Source organism: Lutra lutra, chromosome 14 (assembly GCF_902655055.1).
Source record: "Lutra lutra chromosome 14, mLutLut1.2, whole genome shotgun sequence".
NCBI lineage: Eukaryota > Metazoa > Chordata > Mammalia > Carnivora > Mustelidae > Lutra > Lutra lutra.
This window is the reverse complement of record NC_062291.1, coordinates 61,647,469-61,664,446: the sequence shown is the minus strand read 5'-3', so window position 1 is coordinate 61,664,446 and position 16,978 is coordinate 61,647,469. Positions and strand designations below refer to the sequence as shown.

The window sequence follows — 16,978 nt, the reverse complement described above, 5'->3', positions numbered from 1 at the left end:
GGTCCCTGAGGACAGAAGGGAGTATCGTCCACACCACCCTCCCTGGCAACAGGCGCGTGGAGAGCTGGACAAGAGGGCAGTCGCCCCGCAGTGACTCAGAACGACTTTACTTGGGAGATCAGACCATGATATGGGGGCTAGGAGCACCCCAAGGCCCAGTTCTCATAGAGCCTGGAGAGCTCTTAGAGGACGTACCCCTGTTCCAGAAAGGCCCAAGCCACAAAGTCCGAAGAGCCTCCCCCACTGCCGCGCTGCCCGAGGTCCGGTCACCACACCGCCCAAGGCGCAGGCTCAAGGATGCTCCACTACTGGGTCTTACAGTCCCCATCACTGCTGTGGGCCGTCTTCACTTTCTTCAGCTCCTTCTGAAGCTCTGACTCAGCCTCCAGGACCTCCTTCGGCTTCCGGTACTGTGGACGGAACCAGGAAGAGCGCGTCATTCAGTCACAGATCCCCTCCCTACTTACACACTTGTGTGGCCTCCTCTGATCCCATTATTTGAAAATGAGGAAATTGATGCCTACAGGGTTGAATGATTTGCTCAAGATCACATGGCTGGGGAGGAGGCTTCCACCAGAGTCCCAGTCCTGCGATCTCCACCCCTCCACGTCATCCTCTGTCCTCTTCCAGCTGTGACTTCTGAGATCAGCTGAGGCCCCCACCCTGCTCTCCCCCTGCTGACGGAGGGATGCCTCTTGTCTAGCAAGCACATGCCAGGGGTTGGGGCTGGAACCGGGGACTCCCATGGGATGGGAAATGGGCAGGGAAAGGAGGAGCCTCTCCCTGATGCAGTGGCCAAGAAGTCTGGGTTCATCTTACAGAGATGATCAGGGTGCAGTTGGCATGAGCAAAGCTCAGCGCGGACTCATCCAGAGGAAGCTGGTACCGGTCTAGGTCAGGAATGGAGAACTTCTTGTAGTACCTGTGGGAACACCAAGAGGTCACTGAAACATCCCGCAAGGGGATCCCCAACAACTGGGCAGCAGGCCCTCTGGTACCGACTTTCTACACAGTTCTTCCGCACTTTTCACAGAGCCAAAGAGGAAGAAAGGAAACCATTGAGAACAACCATATGAATGAAAGACGTTTTAGCCAAGGGCAGGACCCCTCATGGTTCCTTGATTAGACCAAGGATTAGAGTGACTCACGCTTTAGGCTCAGACACTCAAAGGCTCGCAGAAGCAGCCTCTGTAATGTACAGTTCGGGCAGGCCAGGCCTCTGCTGCACCCCAAGAACATAAGAACATGTATGCTAATAAGGGACAGAATAAGTCTATCTAGGACTGTTCCCCAGAGCTGGGAACCAACAGTTCCATTTACATGCAACTTTCTCTGAAGGCCCCGACTACTTTCTCCCTCTTTTGTGGTCTTTCTAGAAGGCCCCGTGGGCCTGACTCCACTTGTAGGCCAGAGAGGGAAGCACATCCACAAGGAGAAATCTAGGAGGACAAACCATGTGCCTCATCTCAAGCGGGATCTCTGGACTACTGTGCTGGACCCGAGACTCCCTGCCCCCAGCCCACATTTTCATACACAGTCCCTGTCATCTGCAAGGGCCAGTCCAGAGATTAACGATCCTTTTTAGTAAAAACAAACCCAAAAAACCCAGAGAGCAACACCTAGCCCATGCCGCATACGACTGGACTTCATTTACAGGAAATTTGACCTTTACCAAAGAGGGAGGTAACGGGTCTCACCAGCTTCACGGCCAGCTGTCCGGGGAGCCAGGACATAGCTCCTTGCTCCCGAGTCAGGTGCCTGTCACCGAGAGTGCCTCCTCTCTAGCAGCAGACCTGTGTGGCATCTTTCCTGGTGGAAATGGAGCCTGGGCCCCCACTGGCCAGCAGACCTGCCCCTCAGGCCTGGCGTCCCTGCGGCCACCGTGGGCCTGCGGGCTGAGAAGGGAAACACCGCGGGCAGGTACGCAGCAACTTAAGTGAGGGGCCCAGAGAGGACAGGGCTTTGAATACTTCAGAGGGGCCTGGTCCTGGTGGTGACAGCTACTGCGGGTCCACTTCAAAAGCCCCAGGGCCCCAGGGACTCAGAGAGTTGACATCAATGCAGCACTTCTGCCCTGCTCTCCTGCCCAAATCCCTGGGAGTTTAGAGGAGGCTCTCAGGGCCCCTCTCCTCCCAGGTTCTCCGCTCCGCCAAGGTGCTGGGACCCGCAGCAGGGGAAGAATGTTTACTTAAAGGCTGACAGTTCAAAAGGAGTGGGGGCTGGGGGATCCTAATGGCCCCACAAGCTTGCTTTATTTCCCAAAGCTCTGCCCCAGGGAAAGGCGATCCATCTGCCTGCAAAAGCGGGTGGAATGCTGCCTCATCCTCCTCATAGCCCGGGCTGAGGGCTCTTCCTGGGGCCCTTGGGCTGGCCAGCAAAGGTGGCAGACACTGATAATAGGGGGGAGTCAAAGGTTAAACAGCAGAGATTAGATGAACACAAAGGCTTGTTAGGAAGTGTTAACATCTTCCTTGCAAATATACACAAGAAGCAGAACTGGGAGAGAAGCAGCCCAGGCACGCGCAGCCCAGCGGAACCAGCAGGGCCCGTGGAAGGCCTTACCAAGCAGAGTGTGGGGACATCCTTTCTGCCTGCCTGGCTTGTGCACCAGGGTGGGACAGGGATGTGCCTGTGTACCCTCAGAGGGGCACCAGCAAAGCATATTCCCCAGGCTGGGACAATGGGACTGAAAAAAGAAACCCTGGGGCTTGGCCTCAGAAGGAACTTGCTGTGCATGGCTTGTGTCCGCCCAGTCCCACTCGCACACCTGTTACCACAAGGCGAGGGGCTGGAGGCAGAGTGCGTGTGGACGTTCTGCTTTGTCTTGAGTCTATTCTAATGGATTTAGTTTACTGGTTGAGGTTACACAACTTTCCTCAGATGCTCCTGCTGGGCAATGTTCAAGGGCGTACGGGACATCTGCTTCCTCTACTCAGGGTGCAGCCCACCCCTGCAGACCCCCCATCCCCTGGCCTTGGGGCTCGCCTTGAGAGGAACCACACTTGACTTACTCATCAGTACCTGGCCTAGAGAGGGACCCACTGTGCTTCTGGAAAACACAGACCGCTGGGCCTCGAGCAGCCCTAGGGAGACAGCAAACATGTCTTTAGCTATCAACGGTGCCCTAGGCCTTGAGCTATGAGCTGGGGATTTAAAGATGAAGAAGAAAGAAGGCCCTGTCTCTGCCTGAGGAGATCTTGTGTTTCTGCTGAAAGCTAGACCCTTAGAGTGCAGCGGCTCCTGGGCTTTTGGTGGACCTGTGACACCCCCTGTTCCCACCGCCTATTACTGCTCTCAGTCTCAGCCACACAATGACAGCTGACGTTTGTTATGCTTCCTGGGCCAGGCACTGCTCTACACACACCGAGTCCTCAAAACAACCCCCTCATTGGCTGCTCTTACTATCCTCTTTCACAGAAAACTGAGGAACAGACCTGGTATCATGCTGGAGTCACAAAACCATCCATGGAGAAGCCCCTATTATAAGTACTAATCTCCCAAACCTCCTGAGCCCGTCTCTCCACACCCTCTCCTCGAAGTGACAGAGCCCTGGTCTAGGTTGGGGCAGACATGGGAGGGACTCTCCCTTAGGATCCAGCCAGCCTGCGGGTCCTCTGGGCACTGCAATACAGTGGCTTTCCTTTCGGAATGTCAGAAGTGTTCAAAAGACACGGGAGAGCGAAGGCTGTCAGGACAACTCCCAGTCCTGGCCTGTAACCCCAGCAGGCCCCTCCACTTCTGGGCCCAAGTTTCTTCCTCCGGATTCCTTCCTCCAATAAAGGAGCTGAATGAACTTTCGTCTCCAAACTAGACAAACGAGATGAACTTGAAGTCACTTGTCAAAGGGACCAGAACAGGCCAACTCTGTACCTTCCCCTAAACTGTGTGGAAAGAATGGCTCCTTCACTTGGGCTTTTTGGGAAATGACCCATAGTACCCCCCAACCCTCTTTCTGCTGTATCCCCTTCCCAATTTCCAGTCGTTTCCCAACCTATTCTCCTTTGTAGTGACTTGAGAAGGGACAAGAGGCCAGACCTCTTGAGAGAGTCTTGGAGAGGCTGAAAGCAGAAGCAGGCCCGCTAGAGCCATACAGGCCGGGCATAGGCTCAGCCAGACTAGTCCTGAGAAGCCTCTAGACGGCCCCGCCCTTAGAAAAGCAGCCGCCATATGTCCTACCAAAGAGAAACCTTTTGTTTTTAATCCAGTTTCCTAAATTTATTTGACCACGGAATCCTTTTTGTCTAGTGATGCCTATTAACACCTCCCACAGTGCTGTCACCAATGTCAAATCAGCCAAGTTCCAATTTCCAAAGAATTGCTGAAGACATGCTTCAGGCCGGCCTCTGGGCCGGAAGTTTGTGTACATATGATTTCATCAAGTTGCCCAAACACTCTGTGAAGTAGGTCTGAATGTTTCCTCTGATACATGAGGAAACCTCGCCCCAAATACTACAGTTTGTATGGGGCAGAGGACAGATTTAAGCCAACCTTTTCCCAATCCAGTGCCCTGGTCCATTCTACTTAACAGCTGCCAACTCTAGGCTGAGGCTAAGAATCTTCTTTCTGCACAGACACTCTTACCAAGAGCAGGCAGAACCACACTGGGATTCTGGAAAAGTACTTTCTTTCTTCCCTGATTCATCCCCTCACTAGTACCGGAGGCCAAGGACGTGATACACTGGAATCAATCCTTTGGGAATTGGGAAGTGGCCAACCCAGTCCTTCAGGGACGAGGCAGGTGTGGACAAAGGAACGTTGGTTTTTACTGGTAACCACGTTCCAGAACATTAGAACTCGGGCAGGCACAGAACCAGCAGGCAACAGAAGGAGGCAAGTCAGAGATGCCACCGTGTGGGGCCTACAGATGCCGGGGCAGCTAGACTGTCGCTAACTTTCCCCTCGCAAGTCAGCTCAGCACGCTGACTTGACAGACACATTTATAGAATTGTTAAGATACGACACGAGAATGAAAATACGCACCCCGCCCAGCACTGCATGGTGTGATGATCAGAAAAGAGTTTTAACGGATCCTGAAAAAACGGAGTATCCTGCTCAGAAGAGTAACCACTGAGTCATTGACTTAGTGGCAGTGAAGGTGTAAGACGCATTACTGCCGCTGGTAGGAGATGAAAATGCGAGTCCGCTCAAGAAAGAGCTGGTTCAAGCTTTAGCGGCCTTCTCTCCTACCTCTGGGCAGAGGGACCTGAGGAAGGCTGGGCCACAGGACCAGAGGCTCCGTGCGGGCTCCAAAGCGGCGCGCACGTACACCCCTCCTCTCTGTGGGGATCCAGCCCCCGCCCTGCCCCTTCCAGGGGCTTTACTCCCACCCCACCTGGCCTCGCCCATCAGTTCAAAAATGTCTCCCCCTGCCTTGAGCGCAGGAGTGGACGTCCCGCCATGTTGCTCCTGGCCAACAGCGCCGTCTACAGCCGGGTACGTGCAGCAGATGGGACCCCGAGGATCTGCCCGCAGATGAAATTTTTGGTGAGCTAGCTAGACTCTCTCCTCTCACTCCCCAGTAATCACATTTCTGCCTCGTATCTGTATTCGACAGTGACCTCTGGGGGACAAAAGGGAGGCAGCAGCCAGCTCCACAAACTGCTAGGCTGCAGATTCAAGTGCTATCAGAAGCACTTTTGTTCCCAGTTTGGACCCAGGGCCTCTTACGCAGGGGAATGCTTGCTGAAGCACAGAGTTTGTTTTCCTAAAGGCAATTTCTCTGTTGTCTGAAATTGCTAAATTCCACTTTAGGCCCTGACTCCCATTAATGATGAGAACAATAACGGGAATAAACTGCCTTTTATCTGAGGGCTTCAAAGTGCTTTATAAACGCAAGCCCTTATTATTATGACTTCGTATTTACAGACAAGGCCCACTGCGGGGGCTGCTAGCTGCGTGAAGAGCAATAATCTTGAAATTAATTCATTCATCTCCACCCCTTCCCCATCCCCTGAACCCTGCCAGAGTGAGAGGGGACGGGGGTCATAAGCAGAGGGCAGAACCCAAGGATGTGCCAGGAGAGCCTGGGAGCTGTGCCACTTTCTTGGGGGCCTCACAGACCCATGGAAGCCGGGAAGGGAGCCGGACAGGAGCTGGGTCCTCCTGACCCTCAGGTAAATAAGCAGATGGATGGCACCACCTGTAGCCCAAGTTCAGCACCCACGAGGCACGCTGGGTGGCTTTAGTGTGTGGACCAGTCACTCAGAAAACCTTCCATTTTAATACCTCAACTGTATGTCATGGGAGTTGGTCCTACGCTTCAATCCCCCAGGCCCAGGTCAAGGCCAGCTCACTAACAGGTTCTTCTCCTGTGATCAGTCACAGCTCTGGAAATCTACATAGGATCAACGCATTTCCCAGATGGTCAGCCCAGAAACAGCCCTGCCTTGATCAGATCTCCTCCTTGGCCACCTCTGTCCCCTCAACCCTACATTTTGCCTCCCTCACCCCTTGCCTGCCCCCAGCAGAACACTAGGAGAGAAATCAAGGGAAGTTAGGTACCCCTTCGGAAACAGAACACAAGAGACTTCCAGGAGGCCGAAGCCCCTGCCTACCACCCCTCAGTGGAGAGCAGGGTAAGGCTGGCTGCCCCAGACAAGTACTTCACAGTCCTCCGACTGCTCAGCTGGGTGTGCTCTCTAGGCCATGGCTCCCTGACAGCCCCGACAGTGATGCCACCAGGCAAGTTCATCATGGACTGGATCCAGCCAGGGGTCAAGGTAATAATGATCTTACAGCAGAACCACCTAAGATCACAAGTTAACGGCCAGGTGATTCCTCATCCCCTCATTATTCAACAAATACCTGGTGAACCCCAATATGCGCCAGTTACTGGACCAGACGTTCCTCATCTGATTTCCCCACCCAAGGGAGCTGATTACATTATTCAAGCTGGGCCTCAGGAAAAGAAGCCCTCCAGCTTTCAGCACTCTCTTGGGCTTTAGTGCAGCCCTCCGCCCTCCCTCAGAGCTGGAGGAGCAAGCTTCTCTGGCCTCTGGGGTGGGGAGCAGTCTGAGCACCCCCCAACCCCAGGGCAAGTCCCACCCATCGTGCTCACCCACAGGTCAGCAGGTGCCGGTCATGCCACTTACTTTTTGTTGGTTGTTCGGACGATGATGCAGCGCTCCGTTTGGTCCACACAGACACTGTAGACGTCCTTAGGGTAGGGGAGGTTTCGAATCCGCCACTGGAAACTCATCTTTGTGTCCTTGCGCATAAAGATGGGCTGCAGAAGGCAAAACCAACTTAGGGACTGTTCTTGGTGAGAGCGAACAAGGGACGGCCCCCTGCTCTGCACACAACAGGAGGAGACCCTCATCTCTTCCCACAGCTCCCCGGACGCTGCTACTGCTGGGACATTCCGGGCCTGGAGCCCTCGTCCCAGGATGACCAAGCCCAAACCCTTTGGGTATTCATTCAAGCAAACCCTTCCAGAGCTCTGTGTCCACACAGAGTGTGGCATACAGGTGGGCACACGGGAGACAAGGGGGTGACTAAGACATGGTGTCTGCCCTCCAGGGCCAGCAGCCCACTCCCACCTCCCTGACCTAACGGAGAGACATACATTGGCATTGTTTTCCTTGATGAATTCAGGCCCCAGGCCCCCTGCTCCCAGGAGTGCTGGCTCTCCCACCTCCATCTGCCACTGGCCCAAGGCTCCTAAGGCACTTTTCACACGCCACTTTCTCACTGAGGAGAGAAGGAAGCAATGGGATTACCGGAAAGGAAGGGACTCTGCTTTTCCTGCTGAATCACTGACGCCACATTAGATGACTGGAAGGGGAGAGAAGTGGCCATGGTGGGCCTTTACTCCACCTCTGTCCAAGTGAGCAAGACCTCAGAGCTGCCAAAAGCTCAAAGCCCAGCAGAGAGCATTTCGATACTGGGTAATCTGGAAAGCCCGTACCACGGGTGCCCAAACAAAAGGGATTGACCAAAGCTCTGAAGGGAGCCAAGTGGAGTTAAGAATCTTCCAGGCGTGATTCCAAGCAAGGGAGAAATGTGCTGGTTAGGAACAGGGGAGCTCCTGGTAACGGGGAACATTTGGATCCCAACAAGTACGAACTGAGATGCATTTGTTTCCCTCTAGAAATGTGCCACGGGAAAAATAAGAAAATGAAACCTGACAGGCAGATTGGTCTCATGATTTAGAAAGTCCAAATACAGAAATTCGCTCATTTCAGGTATGCCTGGCTTAACACAACAGCCCCAGAACTGTATTTAAACGAAACGTTAGGCACACAGCGGATTTCAAATGCGTTATTTATACACCATGGGAATTTTTCTTGCAGAACAGGATCATCCTTTTATAATGCACACAACTGTCTCCATTTTACCTCGGTTTACAACCCACATGTCTACATAAGATTTTTTTTTTTTTCTCCCCCAAGTAAGGTCCATTCTGTATGGAAATTGTAAGTGGAAACAACTAGTTCGCTGGACATTACCTGAGGACCCCTGCCAGGATTCTGGGAACCCCAAGTCATTCATGTCTTCAAGGTGCAGCCATCACAGCAGGGGAGCTCCCCCCACCCAGAGCTGGAACCCCTGGGCTCCTCTCTCATCCTGTAGCGCTGGTGTCCTGGGCGGGGGCGGGGGGGGGCAGCCTAACTACTGCCAAACGCCAGCAGCCCTCCTGACACCGTGCTAAGGAGCTAATAGGTCAGAAAGTGCCCAGCGTTGTGTCACAGCTGCTCCAGCCCACTCCTCTCTCTGGGCTGGGGTGGGTGAGACCCGGAGTCAGAGTCTCGGGATGGGTTTCTTCGAGACCTTCGGAGCCGCTGTGCCAAACCCAAACGCCCTCCCTGCTCCGAGTAAGGCATGGAAGCTGAACACAAAAGTGTGCTGTAAAATTAGAATTTTCCCTTGAATATGTGCTTTTATAAGGTCTGCTGCATTCTGCAGTGTGATTTTATTACGTCTTAGGGCCAAAAATTCTCCCTAGAAACACATTTCCAAGTTTATAATGAAAATTAATAAGGAAGAGTAAAACTTGGAAATATGCTTTATAGGCAACCTTTTTTTTTTTTTTTTCACAAATACTTCTACTCTCTTAAGTGAATGGACTGTGACCGGGAGTATATCCAAGTCTATTCGTGTAATACCTCACTTAACTGGAGGCCGGCCTTCTGGCTCTTTCACTGCTTTCCTTCTTTTTTCTTTCTTTCTTTCTTTCTTTTAACACCTTGGGATTAAATTCTTTGCTAGAATGTAGAAGAAAGTCTCCCTACTCATTCCATTATAAGATCCAATAAACGGTTTTGGTGAAGTCCTTGTTATTTTTCCCACGTATATGGACATGAATGCACACGTGCAAATACACACTTTGTCTTGTCTTTCTTGTCCTGTCTTTGTTCCTGAACTCAAGGACAGTTCCTGCGGCAACAGAGGACTGTTTCCACCTGCTGTCACTCTGATTTGATTATATGTTAAACCCAAACTGGTGGGTGGAGGGTCGCTCTCTGGGATGCTGTCGTATCTTCCCGCTGAGCCAGGGTCAGTCCTTGCAAAGGAGACTCTCCATGACCCTAAAGGGCCCAATGGGGAATATATGAAGGAGGCAGTGCCTGGGGGCTTTTTCCTAAATCAGCAGGAAGCAGGCTGCTGTCCGAGACTGGTGAAAGGAAGCCCCATCTTTCAGGTGGGCTGGAAAGTGGAGGTCCTAGAGGCCTCTTTCCCCAAAGCTCCAAGCCTTGGCCTGCTTCCAATGCGGATAATTACATTCCCCTTCCCTAAACACTCCCTGCCGCTCAAACTGGAGGCAGGGCTCTTCTTTTCTGCCCTAAAACACTGCAACATTGCTCTGTGGCTATTAAACAGCTGCCACGTCCCGTCCCCCGAGGAGGCTGAAGGGAATCGAGTGGGTCATTTATAAAGCCGGCGAAGTGCTTGGGGATGAAAGTGCTCAATGTCCTCCAAATGCAGCCAGGGTGGCGAGGCTGGCGGTCAAATACCAAAGCAGATTAAGCCGGTAATCCAAATGTAATCGCGGGGGGATGGCCTGCCCTTCAGCCTCTGCCCCCCTGGACGGGCTGTGTTCTTCGGGGGCTGGTTTGATGTTCCGATCCTTGTTCTGGGGCCCTTCAGGTTTCCCTCTATGACTACATACAGCACTCATTGTGTGGGGTGGGAATGAATAGCCCTGAGACGGTTGAAAGAAAATATGACACCACTATGCTTATTAACACCAACTGGAAAAACTCCCTCCGACACAGATGCACCAGTGGCAAATTACGTTCTGGGTTTTTCGAACAGAAAACCAGTTTAGCCAATTATCACATTTGTATAGTTAGCTGGGAAAATGGAAACAATTCCCATTTATGGCCACAATAACCGTGTCCGTATTTTACTTTATAGAGTGCTCAAGCTCGAGTTAGTTCAGGCCCTGAGATTGTTTATACTTAAAAATTAATAATTTTGGAAGGGCAGCTGGTGGGGGTAGGGTGAAGTGGTTGGAGATGGGTAAGGACAAGCTGTTCAAGTGGGGTGTTCCTGTCTGCCCAGCTCTGTCCTGCTCCCACCAGCCCCTTCTTCAGTCATTCTGGGGGTAACAAAATTTAATAAGAAAACAGGATTAAATATTCTCAACAACCAATAGTATGTTGTTGTGCATTAAAGCACAGGCTCTTAACCAGGCAGACTCAGACTTAAATCCTAACTCAGAAACTAACCAGCTATGGAATTCTGAGCAAGGTGCTGAACCTCCTAGAGCTTCCGTTTTTTCCTGACTGTAAAAGGAGTCAACAGTACATACCTCATCAGGCTGTAATGAGGATGGTTCGATGAGATAACTCATAATAAAGCACTTAGCATGGCGCCTAATAAAAGTTATGGTATTATTATTAGATAAACTTTAGCCAGTGTTCGCCTATCAATCTGCATTTCTGCTTTTAAGAAAAAAAAAGGAGTTGAAGGCTGTCTATTCCCCACCTGCCAAGAGAAGTGACAGGTTAATGTGGAATGCTACAGAGGAAGGTACCAGAACTTGTTTCTCATTTTAATTTCATGTTCAAGCACAACTAAGAGGCCCGGGGTTATTTGTTTGTTTTTATGGCCCAGCAGCTATAGGCGGGTTGTTTGCTCTGAGTGGAGGAGAGAGGTGGTGCTGGGGCCTGCGGGGAGGACCTGCAGCCAGTCTCGGGCCTGGCAATGGAGGTGGTTAGCCCACGTGACCTCTGCTTTCATAAGCTTGCCCCTGTTAGGCATTCCAAGCCTGTCACCCCCTGGGAGCGCTATAAATTACAATGCATTGTGAGGATATTACTACTGTATTGGTTTCTACCAAATCAGTGTCATATGCTAAACACATCAAGATTTTTAATAGCACCAGACTAAACCAATTGGGACTGGAGCCCAAGCAGCTCATAATAAGGAGGGATCAACACTTCACTCTGTGACTGAACATGCGCAGGACACACATTTTAAGACTGCAGACTAAGAAAATGCAAACCAGTGTAATCCGTGTTGTCGGTTCTAGACATTTATGAGCTGTCAGAAAAAGGGAAAAAGAAATTCCCTTGCCAATACTACCTGTCGATCAGGCCCAGGAAGAAATTAAAGTCAAGAATAATGACAAGAAAATAACCCAACCCATGATTCCATCATTGGATTTAGCATTTCAGGTGGAACTTAATAAAGAGACCAACTCCCACTGCTGACAGCCTCAGGCCCTCGGTCAAAGCAGCAGCCACCTAGCTCTGGGAAGTCAGTTAAAGCTGATGTGCATACCTGGGCACAGAGGATGGACAAATCAAATAATTCCCAGAAATCTGGGCTGGAGCCCCTACTCATGAGTATAGTCTTAGAGGAAAAGAGCTGCAGGCATGAAAACAAAAATGTTGCAAAATCCCCATTTCCACTCCAGACCCCCTTTGATTCAGACACTTTCCAAGGTAAGGGTCAGATTTAACAGTGCGCCCTCTGAGGCCAGGTCAGTACCTGCTGCGGCTGCGGCTTCAGAAAACAAGTGAGCAAGCCAGGAAGCGCAGTGAAAGCCTGCCCCGCCCTCTGCTCGCTCAGCCCGGGGTAGAGGCTCACTTCCAATTCTGCCTTCTCTATACAGTTCTTCCCCAACACTTCTCCTACGGAAGACTTCCTCACATTCCCATGGGTCTGGGGGTCAGGTGGCGTTTCCTGGTCAAGCAGACACTCCACCTGGTGTCCAGCCCTGATCTCACATTATTCTCAGGGATAATCTTGCCTTGAGGGCCTCAGTCTCCCCTGGCTTCACCTTTGGTGCTCAGTTTCTCCCTCAAGCCTCAGACTAGAATTGCTTACCTGTGCTTTGGGTCACGCTCGGCGTTCCTGCGGGCCCAGTGGGAGCCCCCGTTACTTACCAAGTAGCTCGCCCGTCTTCTCATCATATTCTTCGGCCATTTCCTTTCCATCTGGGAACAAATAGTGCACCTTCCTTCTCCCTATGCACAAAGCAGAGAGTGCCTTACCCCCATGCCTCTTCTTACCTTGTGACTTGCACATCAAGGGATCTACCTGGGAAACACCAACAGCCTTGGGCTTGGGCATGAGAAGCCCTCCCAGAGCTGCCCATGAACTCTTTGCCAACCATTGCCCACCACTAGTTTAAGACATGTCCTGGGACGCCTTTCCTTTCTGCAGCTTTCTCTGAACACGTGTTCCCTCTACCAACAAAGCTCCATACTTCTCATCTGTTGAACTCCTTGCCCTTCAAAATCCAGCTCAAATGTCACTCCACTGGAAAGTCCTTAGCCACGCTGGCAAAAGTCATCACTTCCTTATTATCTGGGCCTCCCTGGTGCTTTATTCATATCCATAGTGGGGCATGTGTCACATAGGTATGGTACTTTTGTTAAAGAGCATCCTCTCTCCAGGAACAGTGCCATATTTATCTTTGTCTCCCCAGTTCCTAAAACCAAGCCTATGCACTCGGGATACTGACTGGGTTTCCTGACCAAGCACTCCTTCTAGCCACACCATTGCTGTGCCTTCTGCCTATCTCTCTGCCACTCCTAGCACGCAGCCACATAATGTTAGTCCTTTTACGTTTTCTTCATGTTTACCTCAGTTACGATTTACATTTGTGCGATTCTTTGATTACTGCCTGTCACTATTAGATAGGAGGGGTTTTATCCTTCTTGCCTATGGTTTCCCTAACACCAAGCATAGTGACTGGCACACGTTAGGAGCTCAGCTAAGTATTAAATGAAAGAAAGAACACTGATTCAACTTTCACTGAAACAATGCAAGAACCCAGGGGAGTCTCCGAGCCCAACTCTTCCACCTGTATATTATAATCATAAGCATTTTTTTAAAGCGACTATGTAATTTCCCCTATTTTTACCAATGGGTCAGTTGACATAGGTAGGTTCCTCAGCGAGCCTAGTAACAGGGACAGGTACCCAAACTAAACTTGATGAGTAAGGGCTCCAAGGACCTTGAGCAGTTAAAGGAGTCGCTACCTAAAATTTGCAACTTTATCTGATCTACCAAGCCTTTTTTCCATTTAATTCATTCCCCTGGACACAATTCCCTTGAGTCATTCCCAGTTTGTATTCTGGGGAAACTCATCCCCAACTTCGCAGGGCTTCTCAGTGTGCCCCTAGGTTATACCCCCTTAAATCATTTGGCTGGCTAACAGAGGCGGACGGGGTTTTCCTGGTAGCAATGGGGTCAAAGGTGTTGCCCGTGAGTAGCTAGAGGTGTCCGGCCTGACCCTCTTCTCCCCTGGAGTCCCTCTGGAGTCCAGGCAGGATGCGGTACTTACTACTGGCCAGCCATTTCACATGTTTTATTGCATTTAATTCTCAAAATAATCCTATGTGCCCCCATTACCTGTATTTCACAGATGAGGAAAATCGAGACTTAAAGTTCATGTAACTTATCCAAGCTCATAAAGCTATGAAATGACAGACCGAGATTTCAGCTCATCTGAGGCCAAAATCCATGCTCTAATGACCAAAGTAGGATAATGTGCATAGCTTTAAGTATCTGTAAGGCTGAACACTGTTCCAAAGGTTTATTGGTCATGTTTCTAGTGAATTACTATGTTTAGACCTTAGCGTATTTTATTGGGGCGTTTATCTTTTTCTTACTAATCTGACTGATCTTTATGATATTAACCATGTGTCATGTATGTTGCAAATATTATTTCAATTGCCTTTTAACTTTGTTTAAAGTGGGTTTTCCTAAACAACTGCATAATTTCTATATAGTCAACTATTTTTTCCTTTGTGGCTACTACCCAGGAGTTGTGCTCAAAATGCCCTCCTTTACCCAAAGATTATATAATAATTATCTGTACTTTATTCTTTTTTTTTTTTTTTTAAGATTTTATTCATTTGACACAGAGAGAGATCACAAGTAGGCAGAGAGGCAGGCAGAGAGAGAGGGGGAAGCAAGCTCCCTGCTCAGCAGAGAGCCCTATGCGGGACTTGATCCCAGGACCCTGAGATCATGACCTGAGCTGAAGGCAGAGGCTTAACCCACTGAGCCACCCAGGTGCCCCATATCTGTACTTTATTCTAACATATTTACTCTACAGGTATATATGTATGTGTTTATATGTGGCTAATAAACAATTTTAAGTATATTAGCATACTTTGGTAAGAAAATACATGTATGTGTACATGCATGGAAGAAATATGGAAGTAAATTATAGGGGTGCCTGGGTGGCTCAGTCGGTTGAGCATCCAATTCTTGTTTCCAGCTCAGGTCATGATCGTGGGGTCGTGGGATCGAGCACTGCGTTGGGCTCTGCGGGGAGTCTGCCAGAGATTCTCTCCCTCTGCCCCTCCCCCCATTCTTTCCCTCTCATTCTCTAAAACACTAAATAAAATAAAAATCTTAAAAAAAAAGAAAATGGGGGGCACCTGGGTGGTTCAGTCAGTTAAGTGTCTGCCTTTGTTTCAGGTCGTGATCTCAGGGACCTGGGATTGAGCCCCTCATCAAGCTCTCTGCTCCCCGGGGGTGGCTGCTTCTGCCTCTCCCTCTGCTCTACCCCCTGCTTGTGCTCTCTCTAATCAATAACATCTTTTTAAAAATGTAAATTATGATTATCTCTAGATGGTAGTTGATGGGTGATTTAACTTATTTTTTATATTTCCACAACAAGCCTAAATTCTTTCTGAAAAAAATTTGAAGAGTATTGGATTCTCATTACCAATAGCAGTGCTTTCTCATGGGAGAGAGGTAACATCCTCCCCACATCTACACACCCATCAGGAGGGTAGATCTTTAGGAGAGGTTTGACAAAATGTATCCATATACTTAACATTATTATTATTTATTATTATTATTATTTGGTTTTGGGGAAAAAGATCAAAAACATTGTTTTGTGATGCTAACAAAAAAACCTGGCAAAATCCTAGACGATGAAATATTTGTTGAGGTACCATCCAGTGACCAAAGGAAGTGAAAGCAGGGACTTCAATATCTGCACCCCCATATTCACAGCAGGATTATTTACAATAGCTATATAAGTGGAAGCAACCCCTATGTCCAGCAACAGATGAATGTCAAACACAACGTGGTGTGTGCGTGTGTACGCTGGAATGCTATTTAGCCTTGAGACAGGCAACAACGTAGATGGACACTGAAGTGAAATAAGTGGACGGTAAGTGAAACAAGCCAGTCACCAAAGGACAAATACCGTGTAACTCCACTTATGTGATTACGTTCCTGGCATCGTGAAATTCATAAAGACAGAAAACAGAATGGTAGTTGCCAAAGGCTGGGACCGGGGAGTCAGGGTTTAAGAGGTACAGAGTTTCAGTTGAAGACGAGGAAGTGCTGGAGACGGATGGCGGTGAAGGTTGCCCAACAATGTGAATATACTTCGTGCCACAGAACACAGTTAGAATGGTAAATTCTATGTTATCTATTTTTTACAATAAAACCAGAAACCACAGTCCTATGAGATAATGTCCAAAATCTTTAGCTTGGCATAGATCAAAACATACCCCAATTTATCCAAAATCCCTCTTCGTTTCCCACCATTTCTCCTCACTGCTCCTTGAGAAAAGAGAACTTTTATTCACCCTTGCATCCTAGCACCTAGTACCTCACACACTGTGTGTGTGGGGGGAGGTGTTGTTATGACTGGGGGGACGCTTATGCCTCACTAAATGTTTTGTTATTCCCCTAGTAATCAGCCATATGCTTTCGCAAATCCATACCTTTCCTTACGCGTGAGTCATTCCTTCTTTTACACTTAGCAAACACAGATGAATTCTTTAGGACCCATAAACATCACCTCTTCTGTGAGGTCTTCTTTCAAAGAGCAGACGACTCCCATCTTCGTGCTCTCATACACTTAATAGAAGATTCCAACCTCTACTTAACATACATTCTTACTTATTTACATATCGATTCTTCCCCCTCTCTGCTCTGGTACAGAGCCTGGCACATAGCAAAATCCTCCCTAAATGCTGCGTGAATGAGCAAATGAGTAGGTGATTTTAATTTCCACGCTTCCCTGATTGACTTCTGCCTGCGGATGTGTGCCTCCAACTGGTCTCCCACAAGCTACAGGAGTTTAGACAGTAATTCATCTGGCTGCCAAGAAGGTCCAGCAAAGGACCCCTGCAGCACTGGGGGTCCTACATCCGCCAATCCTAGGGGGAGACAAAATCAGGACTCCTTACCTCTATGTCCACCTTTTTCCAGGCACAGCGCTGGGACCTTTGCTGTTTTCCCTACAGACCCTGGAGAACATTTAGAAGTTCTCTTACAAACACATTACAGCTGGAAAGGATATCAGAGGTAGCCCTTCCAGCTCATTTTACAGATGAGAAAAATAAGGCCCAAGCAAATAAAGAGGCCACTGTACTTAATGGCAGAGTAGTAACTAGAGCCCAGGTCTCCCACCTCTTCATGACGCCAGGCTGCGTTCAGCAACACAACCCCACCGACTGGACGAGAGCCTAGGGCCGGTCTAAAATCCTCTTTAATTTCAGTTTCCTCTTCTGTAAAATGGGGTGGAAAACTGACAGCAGTCGGGAGC

At 49.5% G+C, this 16,978-nt stretch overlaps 1 protein-coding gene across 1 annotated transcript in view; it reads right to left on the bottom strand.

Annotated features, from left to right (window-relative positions):
- Positions 1–87: 87 nt before the first annotated feature.
- The window catches only part of DPCD (deleted in primary ciliary dyskinesia homolog (mouse)), a gene marked incomplete at its 5' end in the record, with an annotated part of 17,758 nt that continues 867 nt past the window's right edge, over positions 88–16,978 (bottom strand). The window contains 5 exon segments of the mRNA XM_047701636.1: positions 88–410; positions 820–922; positions 7,092–7,225; positions 7,565–7,689; positions 12,336–12,416. Of these exon segments, the coding sequence (XP_047557592.1) occupies positions 306–410; positions 820–922; positions 7,092–7,225; positions 7,565–7,689; positions 12,336–12,416 (548 nt within the window).